General features: G+C 43.4%; 1 protein-coding gene across 1 annotated transcript in view; it reads right to left on the reverse strand.

Moving 5' to 3' along the window:
* DMRT1 (doublesex and mab-3 related transcription factor 1) overlaps window positions 1–13,851 on the reverse strand; it is a 57,810-nt gene that overhangs the window by 26,709 nt on the left and 17,250 nt on the right. The window contains exon 3 of the mRNA XM_054004212.1: window positions 7,055–7,338. Within this exon, the coding sequence (XP_053860187.1) occupies window positions 7,055–7,338 (284 nt within the window). The remainder of the gene's footprint in view (window positions 1–7,054; window positions 7,339–13,851) is intronic.

Here is a 13,851-nt window from a genome sequence, read left to right on the forward strand (position 1 = left end):
AGCATCTGGGCAGAGACAAACTGTCAAGAGTTTTGTACCAGTTATGATAGTAGCTGTGCCAACAATAATTCACATCCAGCTATGCCACTACACAATGTCTGCAAGCAGACACGCCTGACAGCCTTTTCAGCTATGTCCCACCTCTGCTCTGCCCACTCCATTGTGGCTCCCTTGGGTCCCTGGAGCCCCGCCCCTCAGCCCTTCCCAGTCCACAAAGCTTATCAGAGCCAGGGAGCAGGGGAGACTGGGCATGCACCTGCTGTCCCACACGGCTGCCCCATGCCAGTACACCTACAGGGTCTGGTCCTGGCAGGAGGAGCCACCAGCACCTCCCAGAATCACTCCACAATGCAGTCACCCCTTGTTTTCCAAGGGGAATTCCCTGTAAGAATTCCATATTCATTTTCATATGCCTAGCTGCAAATAATGTGGCCCAAGCCACATAAAATCCTGTTGGTGCTCTCTGAGGCATGTTTTCAGTGCGATTAGGTGCAGAGAGAGAATGGTGGCTGTTCATAGGAAGCAAAGTGCACTTCTGCCTGATTTCTGACAGCAGCATAGTTGCATATACTTGCACATGTATTGAGGGACTTGCTTTTAGCCTGTGAAAGTTAAGAGTTTCTCGCCTATAAATTAAAGCAATACTTTTTGTTTTTCTACCTTCACACGCAGAAAAGATCAACACACACTGAAGTTTCATCCAGAGTAAATAGTAAATTGCCCTTCAAAAATTTAATGAGCCATCCTGAGGAAGTCTGAATTCAACCACTGACATTGCTTCTCCTCTTCTGACAAAGGGCCCACTCCTTTTTGGAAAAAAGACTCCCCCAACAAAACATTGCCTCTGTGCAATACAAATTGCCCAAAAGTGCAGTGCAAAAGACATTTTTAATCTGCACATCTGCAAAGCTCAACAGTCCTGGAAGTACCAGGAAAAAAAAAGTTAGCCAACTATTCTCTGTCTGCTGTGTTGCATATAGTTTTCCATCCCTTGGTGGAGCAGGACAGCATCCACAGACCTCACATCTCCACATCTCCCTTGTGCAAGGCCATGTGTGCACACATACAACCAAGAAAAGGCTGCCTACAAGAGACAAATTATTTCAGCTGTAGCAAAATGGAGGGATCACTCCCCAGCACTAACTCGATCATGCACACATTTCCCCTCCCTGTAGAGTGGATGCAGTGATCCACCTCCTTTCACGACTGTTTTTAGAATAGGTTGGAACAGGGTTTAGGTTTAGGTTTAAAATGGGGTTTTCTCCATTCCTTAAAAAACAATTCACCTAAAATCCCTAGATGCAATAAATTATTACTACTATTATTATTAGTGTGTGGTAGCTGGCTAGCAAGAGACATGTTTTATAATCTTATTACCCATACCCTGTCTATGAACCACAGTTCGACCGAAAGCCAGAGGCTTGGCTCTGCAAAGAATATGCTGTGTATTAACCATTGAAGAAAATCCAAAAGCTTTTGGTTTTCCTTTATTAAACTATTTAGAATCTACAGCACAGTAAGTCTGAACCATAAGGTTTCCTTTTTATAGTGCTTAGCAATCCTATTTTACAGTAACAATAAAAAACCAACCAGTTGTAAAAATTCTTGACCTTAGCGCTGCATTAAAAAGGGGACTTAGAAGACCACTACCTCATGAGAAGGGACATTTGGTCTGTTTAACTCCTGCAGCTCTGTGGAATCCTTGCAGGTTTTTGGGTTTCAAAAAGGGAGATCAAGACAGCCTTGGGGAGGCCCTTGAATATTCAGATTATTTTCAGCCTTGGCAGTTCAGCTTTCCAAATGCTATAGTCAGGTACCAGGTTTGGGATCCTGTGCTAGGTCTGTCCAGGGGGAATGCTGGGGTCATGCACGGATCACATGAGGATAATACATGGCCTTCTGGTGTCTCCTGCCTCCCTTGCCTCTTCTACCCCTACAACAAAGCTGAGATAGCATGAGTTGGAACAGTCCGACAAATCACTCTGGTTTGTAGGCTACTTGCCAAGAGAACAAGGCATATTTTAGGTGAGCAAGAGCTATGGAAGGCAAAGGCATGCATTAGTCTTTGCAGAGGGCATTTTGAGCTCCTAAGTTGCTTCCCTTCCAGCCACACAGTGCTTGTGCTCTGCTCCACCTGCAGGATTCACCAAGTACCTCACAGACTTTAGGGGGAGACACATATCATCAGAGCAGCAGCTGGCCTATGCAACATTTACAGGTTCCCCTAAATTGTACAACACAGCACACACTCAGTAATGTTTTAAAAGATGTACTGCAAGCAATGTTGAGATGCTTAGAATTCATGAACAAATAAATATGGCCTGATTGGAAGGCCACGAGTGAATTGGAAATTCTTTCCCTGTACATTGAAAAGCCACTGTGAGGAACTGAGAGGCAGCTACAGTTTGCCTTTGCAGAGATAAGTCAGAAACAAAACTGAGCAAAATGGTCAGTGCAGCCCTCCAGCTATGTTCAACAGTGACAGCATACGACAGCATACATAGCAAAATCCAGGGAAAACATAAGGAAAATGCTCTTGCATCAGACTATTCCTGTAAAAAGCCTTTCTCAACAGCTGGTGGAAGAGCACATCAAGCCCAGTGCCTCCTCCCAAGCTTCTGGCAGCATCTGCACAACCTCTACATATCTTCTTCATGGAAAAAGAGCTGAGGAGAGAAGGTGGCCAAACCAGAAACAGGAAGGTGTCAAAGCAAGCACCTAGATGCCTCAGAGGTTAGAGAATGATTCTGCCCTTCCTAGATATTTGTTTAGCCAAAATATCACCTGTGTAATTCTTTTATTTGCAGAAGCTGCCAGACAATAATCTCTTTGTGAGCCTGCCAGTGTTATCTTCACATTTTGCAGCTGATCCCAACTATGGGGCTTGTTTCCAAGAAAGACAAACAGGAGGAGGTCATGGATGACAAGGGTGACAAGAGCTGCAAAAATTTATAAGCAGGAGATCAAAGTGCAATCTTTCAGCTCTGCCACTGGTGTGCCACATGATCTTGGCCAAATCACTTTACCCAGGATTACATCCTTTTATTTCACCCCTGACTCAGCAACAAACTTACCAAACTTAGTAATTATGGAAACACCAGAGAAACTTGAAAGCTTAACATAGGCTTCTCCTTCTGTCTTGATCTTAAAGTCAATTTTAGTGGGCATAAAACTGCATTTGTGTCATTGCTTGCACACAACAGAATTCACAGGTTGGTTTTTGGCATGGGCAAGAAGGCAGCCACTGGGCAATGAAATGGAAATTCAGGCATCAGTAATCTCCCCTCTGTCATCTGTGAGCTGTGTGACTTTGGCAAGTTACCTGCCTCAGTTTCTGCAGTTATAAACCAGGTTTGCTGCTACTCTCCCACCTTGCAATATTACTGCTCACGTGCTGACCCCTCTCAACTACTGTTGCACTCATACTGCCCAAGGTGTTTCATTCCTAAAACCAGCTAAGCATGTTTTCCAGAAAAAAAGAAAAAATGAGTCTATGATGCCCTGCCTTGACTTACTTTGATTCTAGCACAGAAAATATAAGACACATCTATATCTGTCCCTCCTTGATAGACAAACTTAATTAACCTTTGCTATTCTGTTCCAACTTATTCTTTTAGACAAAGGCAGTGACCCATAAACAATATGTTACCATCAGAATCTCAAATGCAGTGACACCTAGAGATATAGCCCTATCAGCAGTATTGGAAAATAAACCACTTAGATTAGCTCCTCCAAGAAATATGGATTGTATTCATGTCACACATGAGCTGTCAGAAACATTAGGATACTTTTAGCATAAATCTGTAGTGTGAAGGGTATGGTATGAATACAGTATATAATTCACTGCTTACACATAAAACTAGGACTGTCTTGGGTGACTTGCACAATGTGTATATATTTACACACACATTTTACACTGATTTCTGGAGAGGAAGACTGCAACTTTTATAAGACAGACAGGCTTTTTGGAGGAAAAACTGGGCCAGAAAGCAGAAGCAGATGGAAGAAGTTGAAAAGAGACATCTTTTTTTTACCAGCAAGTGGCTATTCTTCAACCTCCTAGCTGTCCTGTCACAGCCACATTCTTCTGGATTTAGTAAAAGTGAATTTTTCCAAGTTTGGTACTAAGAAATCCTTAAAAAACAATTTCCTACATCAGCAATACAAAATACTTTACAGATGGTAAATGTAAATCCCACATTATAAAGTAAGTAAAAATTTCTTGGTTTCTTACAAGTTATTTTTGCTTTAAACTGGTGTAAGGAAAGAACAAAAAAGCTGAGGTTCTGAAAGTGAGAATACTAGTTTGCCAAGAACGGAACAAAAGGAAAAGGAAAAGGAAAAGGAAAAGGAAAAGGAAAAGGAAAAGGAAAAGGGAAAGGAAAGATGGAAGTTCTGAAATGTGTCCAAAACATCCAAACCAGCCTTAACCTTTCCCAGAAGCAGGATCCCTGGAGTTACCAGAATACCAAAGAAAAAGCAGCCACTGGTCCCGAGGTGGGGACACATTCTGCATCTTGCCAATTTTAATGGTTTAGCTGAATGAGCCAGAAGTTTTAACATTTTTGGGGGGGATGATACTGACTCTCAATGAGTCCAGATTAGACTTGTGCTGTGGATCACATGCCAGCAGTTTGTCAGCTTTGAAAATCAAGGCTTTACTTTTGCTGTGATAGAAAAGGCTGCAATCACCCCATATTCTCCCATTGCAGTGAGACCAGTTTTAGAAGCACCAGCTTTCAAGTACACCAACCCACTCTGACATGCAGTATGTTGGCAAACTGATTTTACTGTTAATTGGACGGAATGCACACAAATTCCCATTGTAATAAGCAATTACAAGAGCTTCAAGGGAGACTCCAGATGCCCACACAGGAGTGGAGGGAAAGGAGAGGTACAGTAACCATCATATCTGCTACATTTCCTACCAACCTAGGCTTGTCTCTTCCTCAGGTGCAACACCAGACATTTGTGATTATCTACCCTAGAGCTGGAAGGAGCAGCAGAATATAAATGACCAAAGGAGCCTTAACCAAAACAATAATCTTCATTACAGTTATCAAATCATGATGGATACAGCTTCTGGTGTGACTGTATATAGATGAGGAAAACCTACAGAGAAATACATAAAATATTTGCACCTTTATGAATCCACTCGAGCATGCCAGCCTCTGCAAAGAACAAAGACTAATGAAATCTGACATTAATCTACATTAAAGATTCAGTGATTCAGTTTATTTGCCAATGCTCAATGATGCATTAATCCTCATCTCATCCCACACACACTCACATGTTTCCTCCCTGGCTATTCTCTCTTGCTCCCTAAATTCTGAAACAGCAGACAGCTGGGCTGCTCAAGGCTTTGTCTGTGTCCATAAGTTAAATATGCAATTCTCCCTGTGTGGTTGAAGTTAATCTAGGATCTGTGAGCCTTCACCAAGTGAGCCTGGAAAAGCCTGATGTCTTGTCTGCCCAGCTTGAACTAGAATACCTTTCAGTGAGCACAGTAGTGACTTCTACCATAAAAGAAACCCTCCTGTGAGCTCACACCTTAGCAAGCTGCCCTAATTTGGTTACAGCAGGCACTGCCCAGCTGTGATTCTGGCATAGAAACGAAGATCAGAAACTTTGATCAAAAGAGTTAACAGCAATACAAGTTAGAAAAGAAGATGCACTTCTACTGGAGTCTGGTTTAAGAAAGCCTATACATGTAAAAAATAAATTCAGTCAGTACAAGCAGCCCAGCAGAAGTTGCTGTGTAGGTAACAGCTACGTGTTTCCTCTGAGGAGGATAAGCATGCACAGGTTTGCCAGCAAAATCCTGTAACTTGTCTTGACTAATTTTCCCCTTGGCCTGGTGATTGAATTCATCAGCTAGACAGGATGCCATCAACTGGAAAGGTATACCTTCATATATCAACTGAGAGAAGAAAGTTCTCATGGCATGAGCTTGCACCACAGAAGGAAGGGAGATAGCTTTTTATCCCATACAGCAGTACTCATGGCAGAAAAAGGGATGTGGAATAGTAATAAATGCTACAGTAATTGTAATCACCCTGGCATTAGTTTCAGCTCCTCGGTATCAGAAACTAAAACGCCCTTTCAGAGCTGGTCCCTGTGCCAGAGACCTGGCTAGAGAAACTCCCTGTCAGCAAACAGGATGACCTATCTGTTCACTTACACAAGGAGGTTTTGGTGGACATTTCATTGTTGAGTGGTTTCACAACACAGCCTTTGCAGAAGCAGCCTGCCCTGTCTTGATTCTCTACAGAAGAGGTCTGCCCTCTCCTATCCTTACACAAAGGACACAGGCATATACAGACACAGAGGGTACAGCCTTACCAGTTCAGTCTCAGACAGAAAAAGCATCTTGGCAGTCCAAAACCAAACATTCCCAGAGTCACTGAAATGTTCCCACTTTGCCAAGAATTCCCCATCTTGGTAGATTTTCTCTTTTTCCAGTTTCTGACTGGTATTGAGTTGGAGACTACAATTATCAAATCCTAGAGTGAGAGGGTTTGATTTGCTTTATATCCTAACAAAGTATACAGAGCTCTGGTCTGAACCTCTCAGGTACTGCCTGTAATCTGAACTGCAAGAGTAAAAATCACAAGCTCTGGAGCTGCAATTGCTAGAACACACAATTAGCAATATGCCACGTCACATTCAACTGACTGCAACCAAACCGCTGCACAACAGGATGGTCTCCCGGGTCACCTCGGCACCTTGGATGTGAAACACAGAAAAAAGCCCATGCTTCTGAATAACAAAGCCTCCCAGAAATTTCACCTTAGGCTCTCAGGATGTTATGTTGGGCAGTTGAGTTGGACTCTTTTTTTCTGGAAAACAATTCATAATCTACTGTCACATAATACAGAAGATAAAATCAAGTTAGTGCCCTTTGCGCTTGTGGAAATTTATCCATACCATTATCACTGTCCAACTATGTAATTACTTTTGTTATGCTGCATTGCAACCACCCATTTTGTCTAACTTTCTCAAAATGGGTCCTGGCGTTTGCACTGCCATGAAACCAGCAAAGAGGAGATCATACCTGCCACTGTTTTCCTGACTGGCTCGGCATGTATGTCGCTGGGAGACTTCGAAGGCTGTTCTTCATGGCCGACCCTACAATTCTACCCCCTGTCTCACTTGAGGAAGGCTCACTGGCCACTGCCATCTGGTACTGGGAGTAGTTGTACAGGTTGTTGTAACAAGGATACAGAGACGGCTGGTAAAAACTGCTGTAGTAGGCGGAGTCCACAACCAACTCAGACGTGCTCTCCAAGTGCCCTCTACTGGGGATGGAAGGGATGTCCTGAATGAGCATCCGTCCCTCTGGAAAAGAAAAAAAAGACCATTATCTTTCACCTTCTAATGAGCTACTACTCCTACCAAAGGCTGGACAAAGAGTGGTAAGTAAGAAGAAGTAGGAGCTGAAAGCTAAACATGGCTGAGAGTTCAGTGGAAACTCAAATGGACCAATAACTACTCACAGTCCAAGACTGCCACCTACACACACCACAGACTGCAGAACAGCAGACAAAACCAACTGCAGGTTAAGACAATACTCTGAATCCTCAATCAGTATCAATCGATGGGGATAATGATTTACATCACCTAACTTTGCAGTCTCCTAATACTTTTTAACCTGTAACAGTGTGCCAAGTCTCTTGTAACTCTCTAGAAGCAGAAAGGATCTAGCTACAGAATTACTCCTCCCAGCCAGTGTCTTGAAGGTGAGAGGACATCTTCTGAACATGCCTCTAGGAAGGGCAAACAGCCACAAGGCAAGAGAAGCTGTAGTGGGCAAAATAGCACAGGAACAGCCAAGGTGTCCCAGAAACCCACACACTACCTATGGTCCTCAATCCTTGCTGAGCCATCTTATCCAAATTTAGCTCCCATACCTAGAGAATTACATCGCAGAACAAGATCCCCCACCACTAGCAAAAGAGATGGGGGAGAAAGGTACTGCTTGTGACTTGCTGCATCCACTCTGGACTGCCTCCAGATCACGGGTTAGCTGGCTGCACTCCCCACAGGCAAGGTCTGCCTCCCTGTCTTCCCTAAGACGGGGATGCTTCTCAGACAATGAGAAGCCATGATTTCCCACTCCAGTGTCAACCAGGGCCTTGCAATATTTGCAAGCATGAAAAATAGAAGGTGCTTGTTGGTACTGTTGCACACTCAAGCTCTCTCTCATATGTGGTATCAGTTACACTGCCAAGCCAGACACAACAAAAAGCTGCCACAATCTTATATATACATTTACAATGGAAAAAAAATCAAACATCCACATCTCTCCATATCTGTAGCTCTGGCTCTAGTTTGTAGGTCTGTGACCCTGCCCTGTACCAGTTCTCTGTAAGGAATTCCTCTTCTCCCCATTATGCTGTCCAACTGTTTTGTAGAGAAGAAAAGAATGTGGTTTAAAGCACATGCATGAGCTCCCAAGAGCTACTGGTATGGACATGAAGCAGCATGGGCAACAAGCACATAGGAAATAATAGCCCTAAGAGACATTTCGGGCAGGCCTAGTTTGTTCTGGATCTTGCTCTTGGTGTACCTGCATCTTGGTTACTTACCTGTGGAAGGAATATGGTGGCATACCAGCCTCTCAGAGTCACGATAACAACATCCACAGTCCTGTGCATTAGCTGCACATCAAATAATGTTTCACCCACTACTGCTATTTACAATGCAATTGCGTTTCACTTCTTCAGCTATACTTACAGCTTTCTGCAATCATGGATCATCTCCTTCCAGGTCACTAAATTACACAGTGCCCCATTCAGTTCTTGCTGCCATTCTGTTGACATCAATGAACTATTTATTAGCAAAGACTGTTTTATGCCTCCTGCACCTGATTTTTCTGCAGAACCATGTGAGGTGGCCTTGTTTATCTGGAGTATTTATCAAATTTGCACACAAAACAGAAGTACCTGCAATGCCACAGAAGACTTTTCAGAGTTTCTACACTTTCATTTTTATAATTTTAAAAATTATTACTCTGCTTCTGGGCAAGACTCTTAGATCCTTTTGCCTGCATCTGATGAAATCAGAACTTAGACCACAGACACAGTACAAGCTTGACTCCCCTTCCTAAATTTACCGCTCAAATAAAGCTGCATTCCAATTGCTCTGCTTTAAATGTTGCAAAATAGAAGCCAAAAGTAAAATTCTCCAACACATTCCTTGCTGGGATACAGATTTCACATGACAGAGACATGCAAGGCAGTCATCTGCTGAACTTCTCACAAGGCTATATTATGCTGCACAAATGCCCGATTTCTTCTAAAATCTCTGCAGTGTCTTCCAATTTACAGTGCATCATTAGAAGGGCAACTACTCCCCACTGAAAATACTAGCACCAGGAAGATAAGGTCTCTCTACATCTACATGATCTGGATGAGGGGATCAAGATTATCCTCAGTCAATTCACAGACAACACTTAGTCAGGCAGGAGTGTTGAACTGCTGGAGGGCAGGAAGGCTCTGCAGAGGGATCTGGACAGGCTGGATCATGGGCCAAGGCCAGTGGTGTGAGGTTCAACAAGGCCCAGTGCTGGGTCCTGCCCTGGGGTCACAACAACCCCAGGCAGTGCCACAGGCTGGGGCAGAGTGGCTGCAGAGCTGCCCACAGGAAAAGGCCCTGGGGGTGCTGGTGACAGCAGCTGAACATGAGCCAGCAGTGCCCAGGTGGCCAAGAAGGCCAATGGCATCCTGGCCTGTACCAGCAATAGTGTGGCCAGCAGGAGCAGGGCAGGGATTGCCCCCTCTACTCAGCACTGGTGAGCCCACACCTTGAGTACTATATTCAGCTGGGCCCCTCACTCCAAGAAAGACACTGAGGTGCTGGAGCATGTCCAGAGAAGGGCAATGGAGCAGGGGAAGGTTCTGGAACACCTGTCCTATGAGGAGTGACTGGAGTTGTTTAGGCTGGAGTAAAGGAGGCTCAGGGGGACCACATTGCTCTCTGCAACTACCTGAAAGTAGGTTGTAGCCAGGTGGGGTTTGGACTATTGTCCCAGCTACAAAGTGGCAGAATGACAGGAGACAGCCTCAAGCTGTCCCAATGAAGATTCAGGCTGAACATCAGAAAGAACTTTACCGAAAGGGTTGTTAAGCATTGGGATGGGCTGCCCAGGGGGGTGGTGGAATCACCATTCCTGGAGGGTGTCAAGGAATGACTGGATGTGACACTAAGTGCTATGGTCAAGTTGACAAGGTGGTGATGGGTTGAAGGCTGGACTCAATGACCTTAACAAGTCTTTTCCAATCTGTATGATTCTGTGATTCTTATTCTCTAATACACAGGAGAGATCAGTCACACTGGGTACCAGCAGCTAAAAGGAAGAGGGGGAGAAAGTAACATGTTTTTTTGCAACTTTTGGAAAGGTCTTATGCACTACACTTCCTAACATGGGACAAGATGGGCTAGGCTAGAACAGAAACCTACCTATAGCCATCCACCAAAATCACAACCATTCCTGATATTCCTGATGCTTCTGTGACATTCCAGCAGCTGTTAGTGCTACAGCTCCCTCCTGAAGAGCAGCACTGGCAATATTCTGCTGCATTAAGAAGGAGGAAAAAAAAAAGCTTTTTCATCCTTCTTTTCCCTTTCTATCTTCTATCTGTGGTTTGGGCTACCATCATTTGGCACCAGCAGTGCAAAAGGTTTGACTTTTCCCACATTTTCCTTTATGAAGCTGCACAACACCCACCAGTAGTTCAGAGTTCAGGGCTGTTACAAACCCACCAGAAGTGCTCTCTACTTTCTTTCAGCTGTTGCTCCATGCTCCAAGTCTTTACACTACCATCAGCTACTATCTCCAAAGCTGGTCTGCAGAGCTGGCTCATTCAGCCACTCAGGCACCCATATGCATAAAACCCCAAGCATCAGCAACCTGGGACATTTTTCCCTTAAAAACCCAGAGTTATGAAATCCATGGTCCTTGTAACATCTCCAGCATACAACCATTCAGAGCTGCAGGGCCACACTACAGAAATGTGCCCCAGCAGATTAACAACAAAAATAGGAGCAATGGGAGAGGCAAAGGCTCAAATGAAGGGAAAGACACATCCAGCTCCTTGAAGAACTAGGACTCCTGTGACACCACAGGAAATACATCCAGAAGAGTTAGTTTTCCCTAAATCCCATGAGACACCATGCTTCTAAATGTGGAAGGACAGATTTGCAGGAATCAACATCTGTAACTATCTAGCTGGGGTTCCTCTGGTTGGTCCGTGGCCCATACCTGTAGGGGTAGACTCCTACCTACTGGCTGAACCTTCCTACAGCCATGCCTCCAGCAACTCAACCTGGTAAGTGTTCTCCTCAAGGGAGGCTGTCAGCCTGTGACTGTTTTCTGCCAGCAAGAAGAGAACACCAAGGTTAAGAAAGCAGCTTTCAGCTGATTTCTTCCCTTCTTCCAAGTTCAACACACCTGAATGTCTCTCCTGGCAAGAAGAGGGTCCTCCCCTGCCTTAGAGCCTGCAGCATTACAACACCTGCATATCAGGGTACAATCTTTGAGAGGAATTAAGCTCTCAAGAAGGTAATCTCTGCTTCACTGTCAAGCTTCCACTCTGCCTCTCCACCTGCACTTAAAAATATGAGATCTGCTGCAGGAGCTGGGCTTATGCCTTGGCCGTCTTCACTGTCTAGATGGAAAAAGTAGGAAGGGCTCCTGGGCCTTTCCCTTGCTATTACACACAAATTTAGTATTTTGGAAGTTGCAAATACAACATGATCAAAAATGGGACTGAGCCTGTACAAGGAGGTACAGAAATTAGAATAACAGTAACAAAAAAATAAAGCAGTTTAAATTCTCACTCAGATTTTGGAACACCAAGTCTACTATGTAGGGCCATCCATCCATGAGCAACACTTTTGCAGCAAAGAAAACAGTACTTCTTCGTGCAGCTTGGATCTCTTAAGTTCTTTTCTATGTCTTTACCAAGTCCCAAAGAGAACTGATGCTACTTTTTTTGCACTATGTACACAGTATGAAATATGGCCCACTCTTTCATAGAAGATCAATATGATGCACAATAAATACTGGTATTGATCTTTCAGTGTTGTAGACGACTCTCTGACTCTATGGCATATTAATAGTAGTTAACCAGTAATTCATTTCAGGGTGGCTGGTATTTTCTTTTAAAGAAGGTGAGTACTAGGGGTCAGTTACATATATATGTCTTTTACATTCAGTAACCTATGATGGGCCCCTGCCTTTGCTTAGCAGAGCACAGTAAAAAACACTGGTCTGGTCCTCAGGTAATGTAAACCAGTCTCAGACCATTTACTTCAATAAAGCTATGGTGATTTACACAAATTACGGATATGCATGGCAAAATCAACACAAAGGCCAGTCTATAGATCATTTGGGAGAAGAAAGAGAAAGGCCAGGTAATTTACAGGAATTTCCATCATCATCTCTTTTTCACAGATGCAGATGTGTTTTTAAGGTTATATACTGAGAAGTATATATATATCAAATTCATGAAATTTGAAGGCTGCATAAAAACATGGAGTATTTTCTATTCCAACTGGTACTGTTAAGGACCAGTTTTTTATCTTATTATGTGCTGGCAATGGTAATTTAAGTATGTGTGGGTAAGCCTTTGATATGAGGTCAAATGTCATGAAGTCCATGCTATTAGACTTTCTTAGCATGTAAACCAGGGTGGTAGCACCAAAGTGCCTACTGGGAATGGTTACTGGACCACACAGAAATCTGGGTATTAGTCATCTTATTTGTAACAGATGCACACCAGTAACTGTTTTATAAATCAGGATAGCAGAGCCACATTTCCATGTCTGGGAGCATGCCATAGTATGGCTTGATTTAGTCACATTGTGTTACAGTGGATTAGTCTCCATCTGATTGGGCATTTCAGAAAAGGGATTTGTACATGCATTGTGGCAATTATGAGATTTTCACTGCCCCCATTTACTGGCATGTGTTCTTATATAAACCAATAGTTCATGGTTTTTATTTTTGCTATGCCTACAGAGACTCTGCACATACATAGCTCTGCTGTTGAAAATACAGAACTGTGATTACTCAAGTAACACAGTGGCTCAACAAGCAGGTAAGCACTGCCCAGTAAGCAAGCTCAACTACTGGTAAGTTTACATTTCCTGCAGTTTTCAACTTACAGTGACTGTTTTCACCAGTTTTAATTCTTCCTGCAACCCAGCCTCCATAGCAGGGACAGCTACACCATTAGAACACACACAAAAAATTATTCAGTCAGGAAACACCTGCCTTCATACCTCAAAAGGATCTTTTATCTGCTAATTTCTCCTTGCTCAGTACATAAAGCATTGACACACTCCTATTAGCTGGTTTAGCAATATTAAGTCTTGCAATGCATTAGTTTAGTTCAATTCGTATCTTGAGGCTGGACAGTAGCCTTGAACAAGGCCAGTGTGAAATCACTCCCTAACATCATAATCAGAAACTCTGGTACAATGTGTTTCTCCCACCAGACAATCATGACAGAGCTATTTCAGATGTCAAAGAAAGCTAGTACTATTACTTTCTGCTGAGAAACGCTGCCTCCCAAGGAACAAAACCCACACACATGCTCTGTCTTTGATAGGAGCATTTCTGTTCTCTTCCCATTAGAAGTTGTGGATTATCTTTGGTTCCAGCATTGAACTTTTAGCTTGATATAAAGTTAATGTGCTAGACAATGTTCATTTCAGGCAAGGCTGTGGGGCTGTGTAATTTTCTGCCACCCCCAAAAAAGGCCATTATCTGTAATTACCCATTACCATGCATAATTATTTCTTCTATTCTGGTCTATGGCCCCCAGGACTTCATGATGTTACAGC

This window comes from Vidua macroura, chromosome Z (genome assembly GCF_024509145.1).
Source record: "Vidua macroura isolate BioBank_ID:100142 chromosome Z, ASM2450914v1, whole genome shotgun sequence".
NCBI lineage: Eukaryota > Metazoa > Chordata > Aves > Passeriformes > Viduidae > Vidua > Vidua macroura.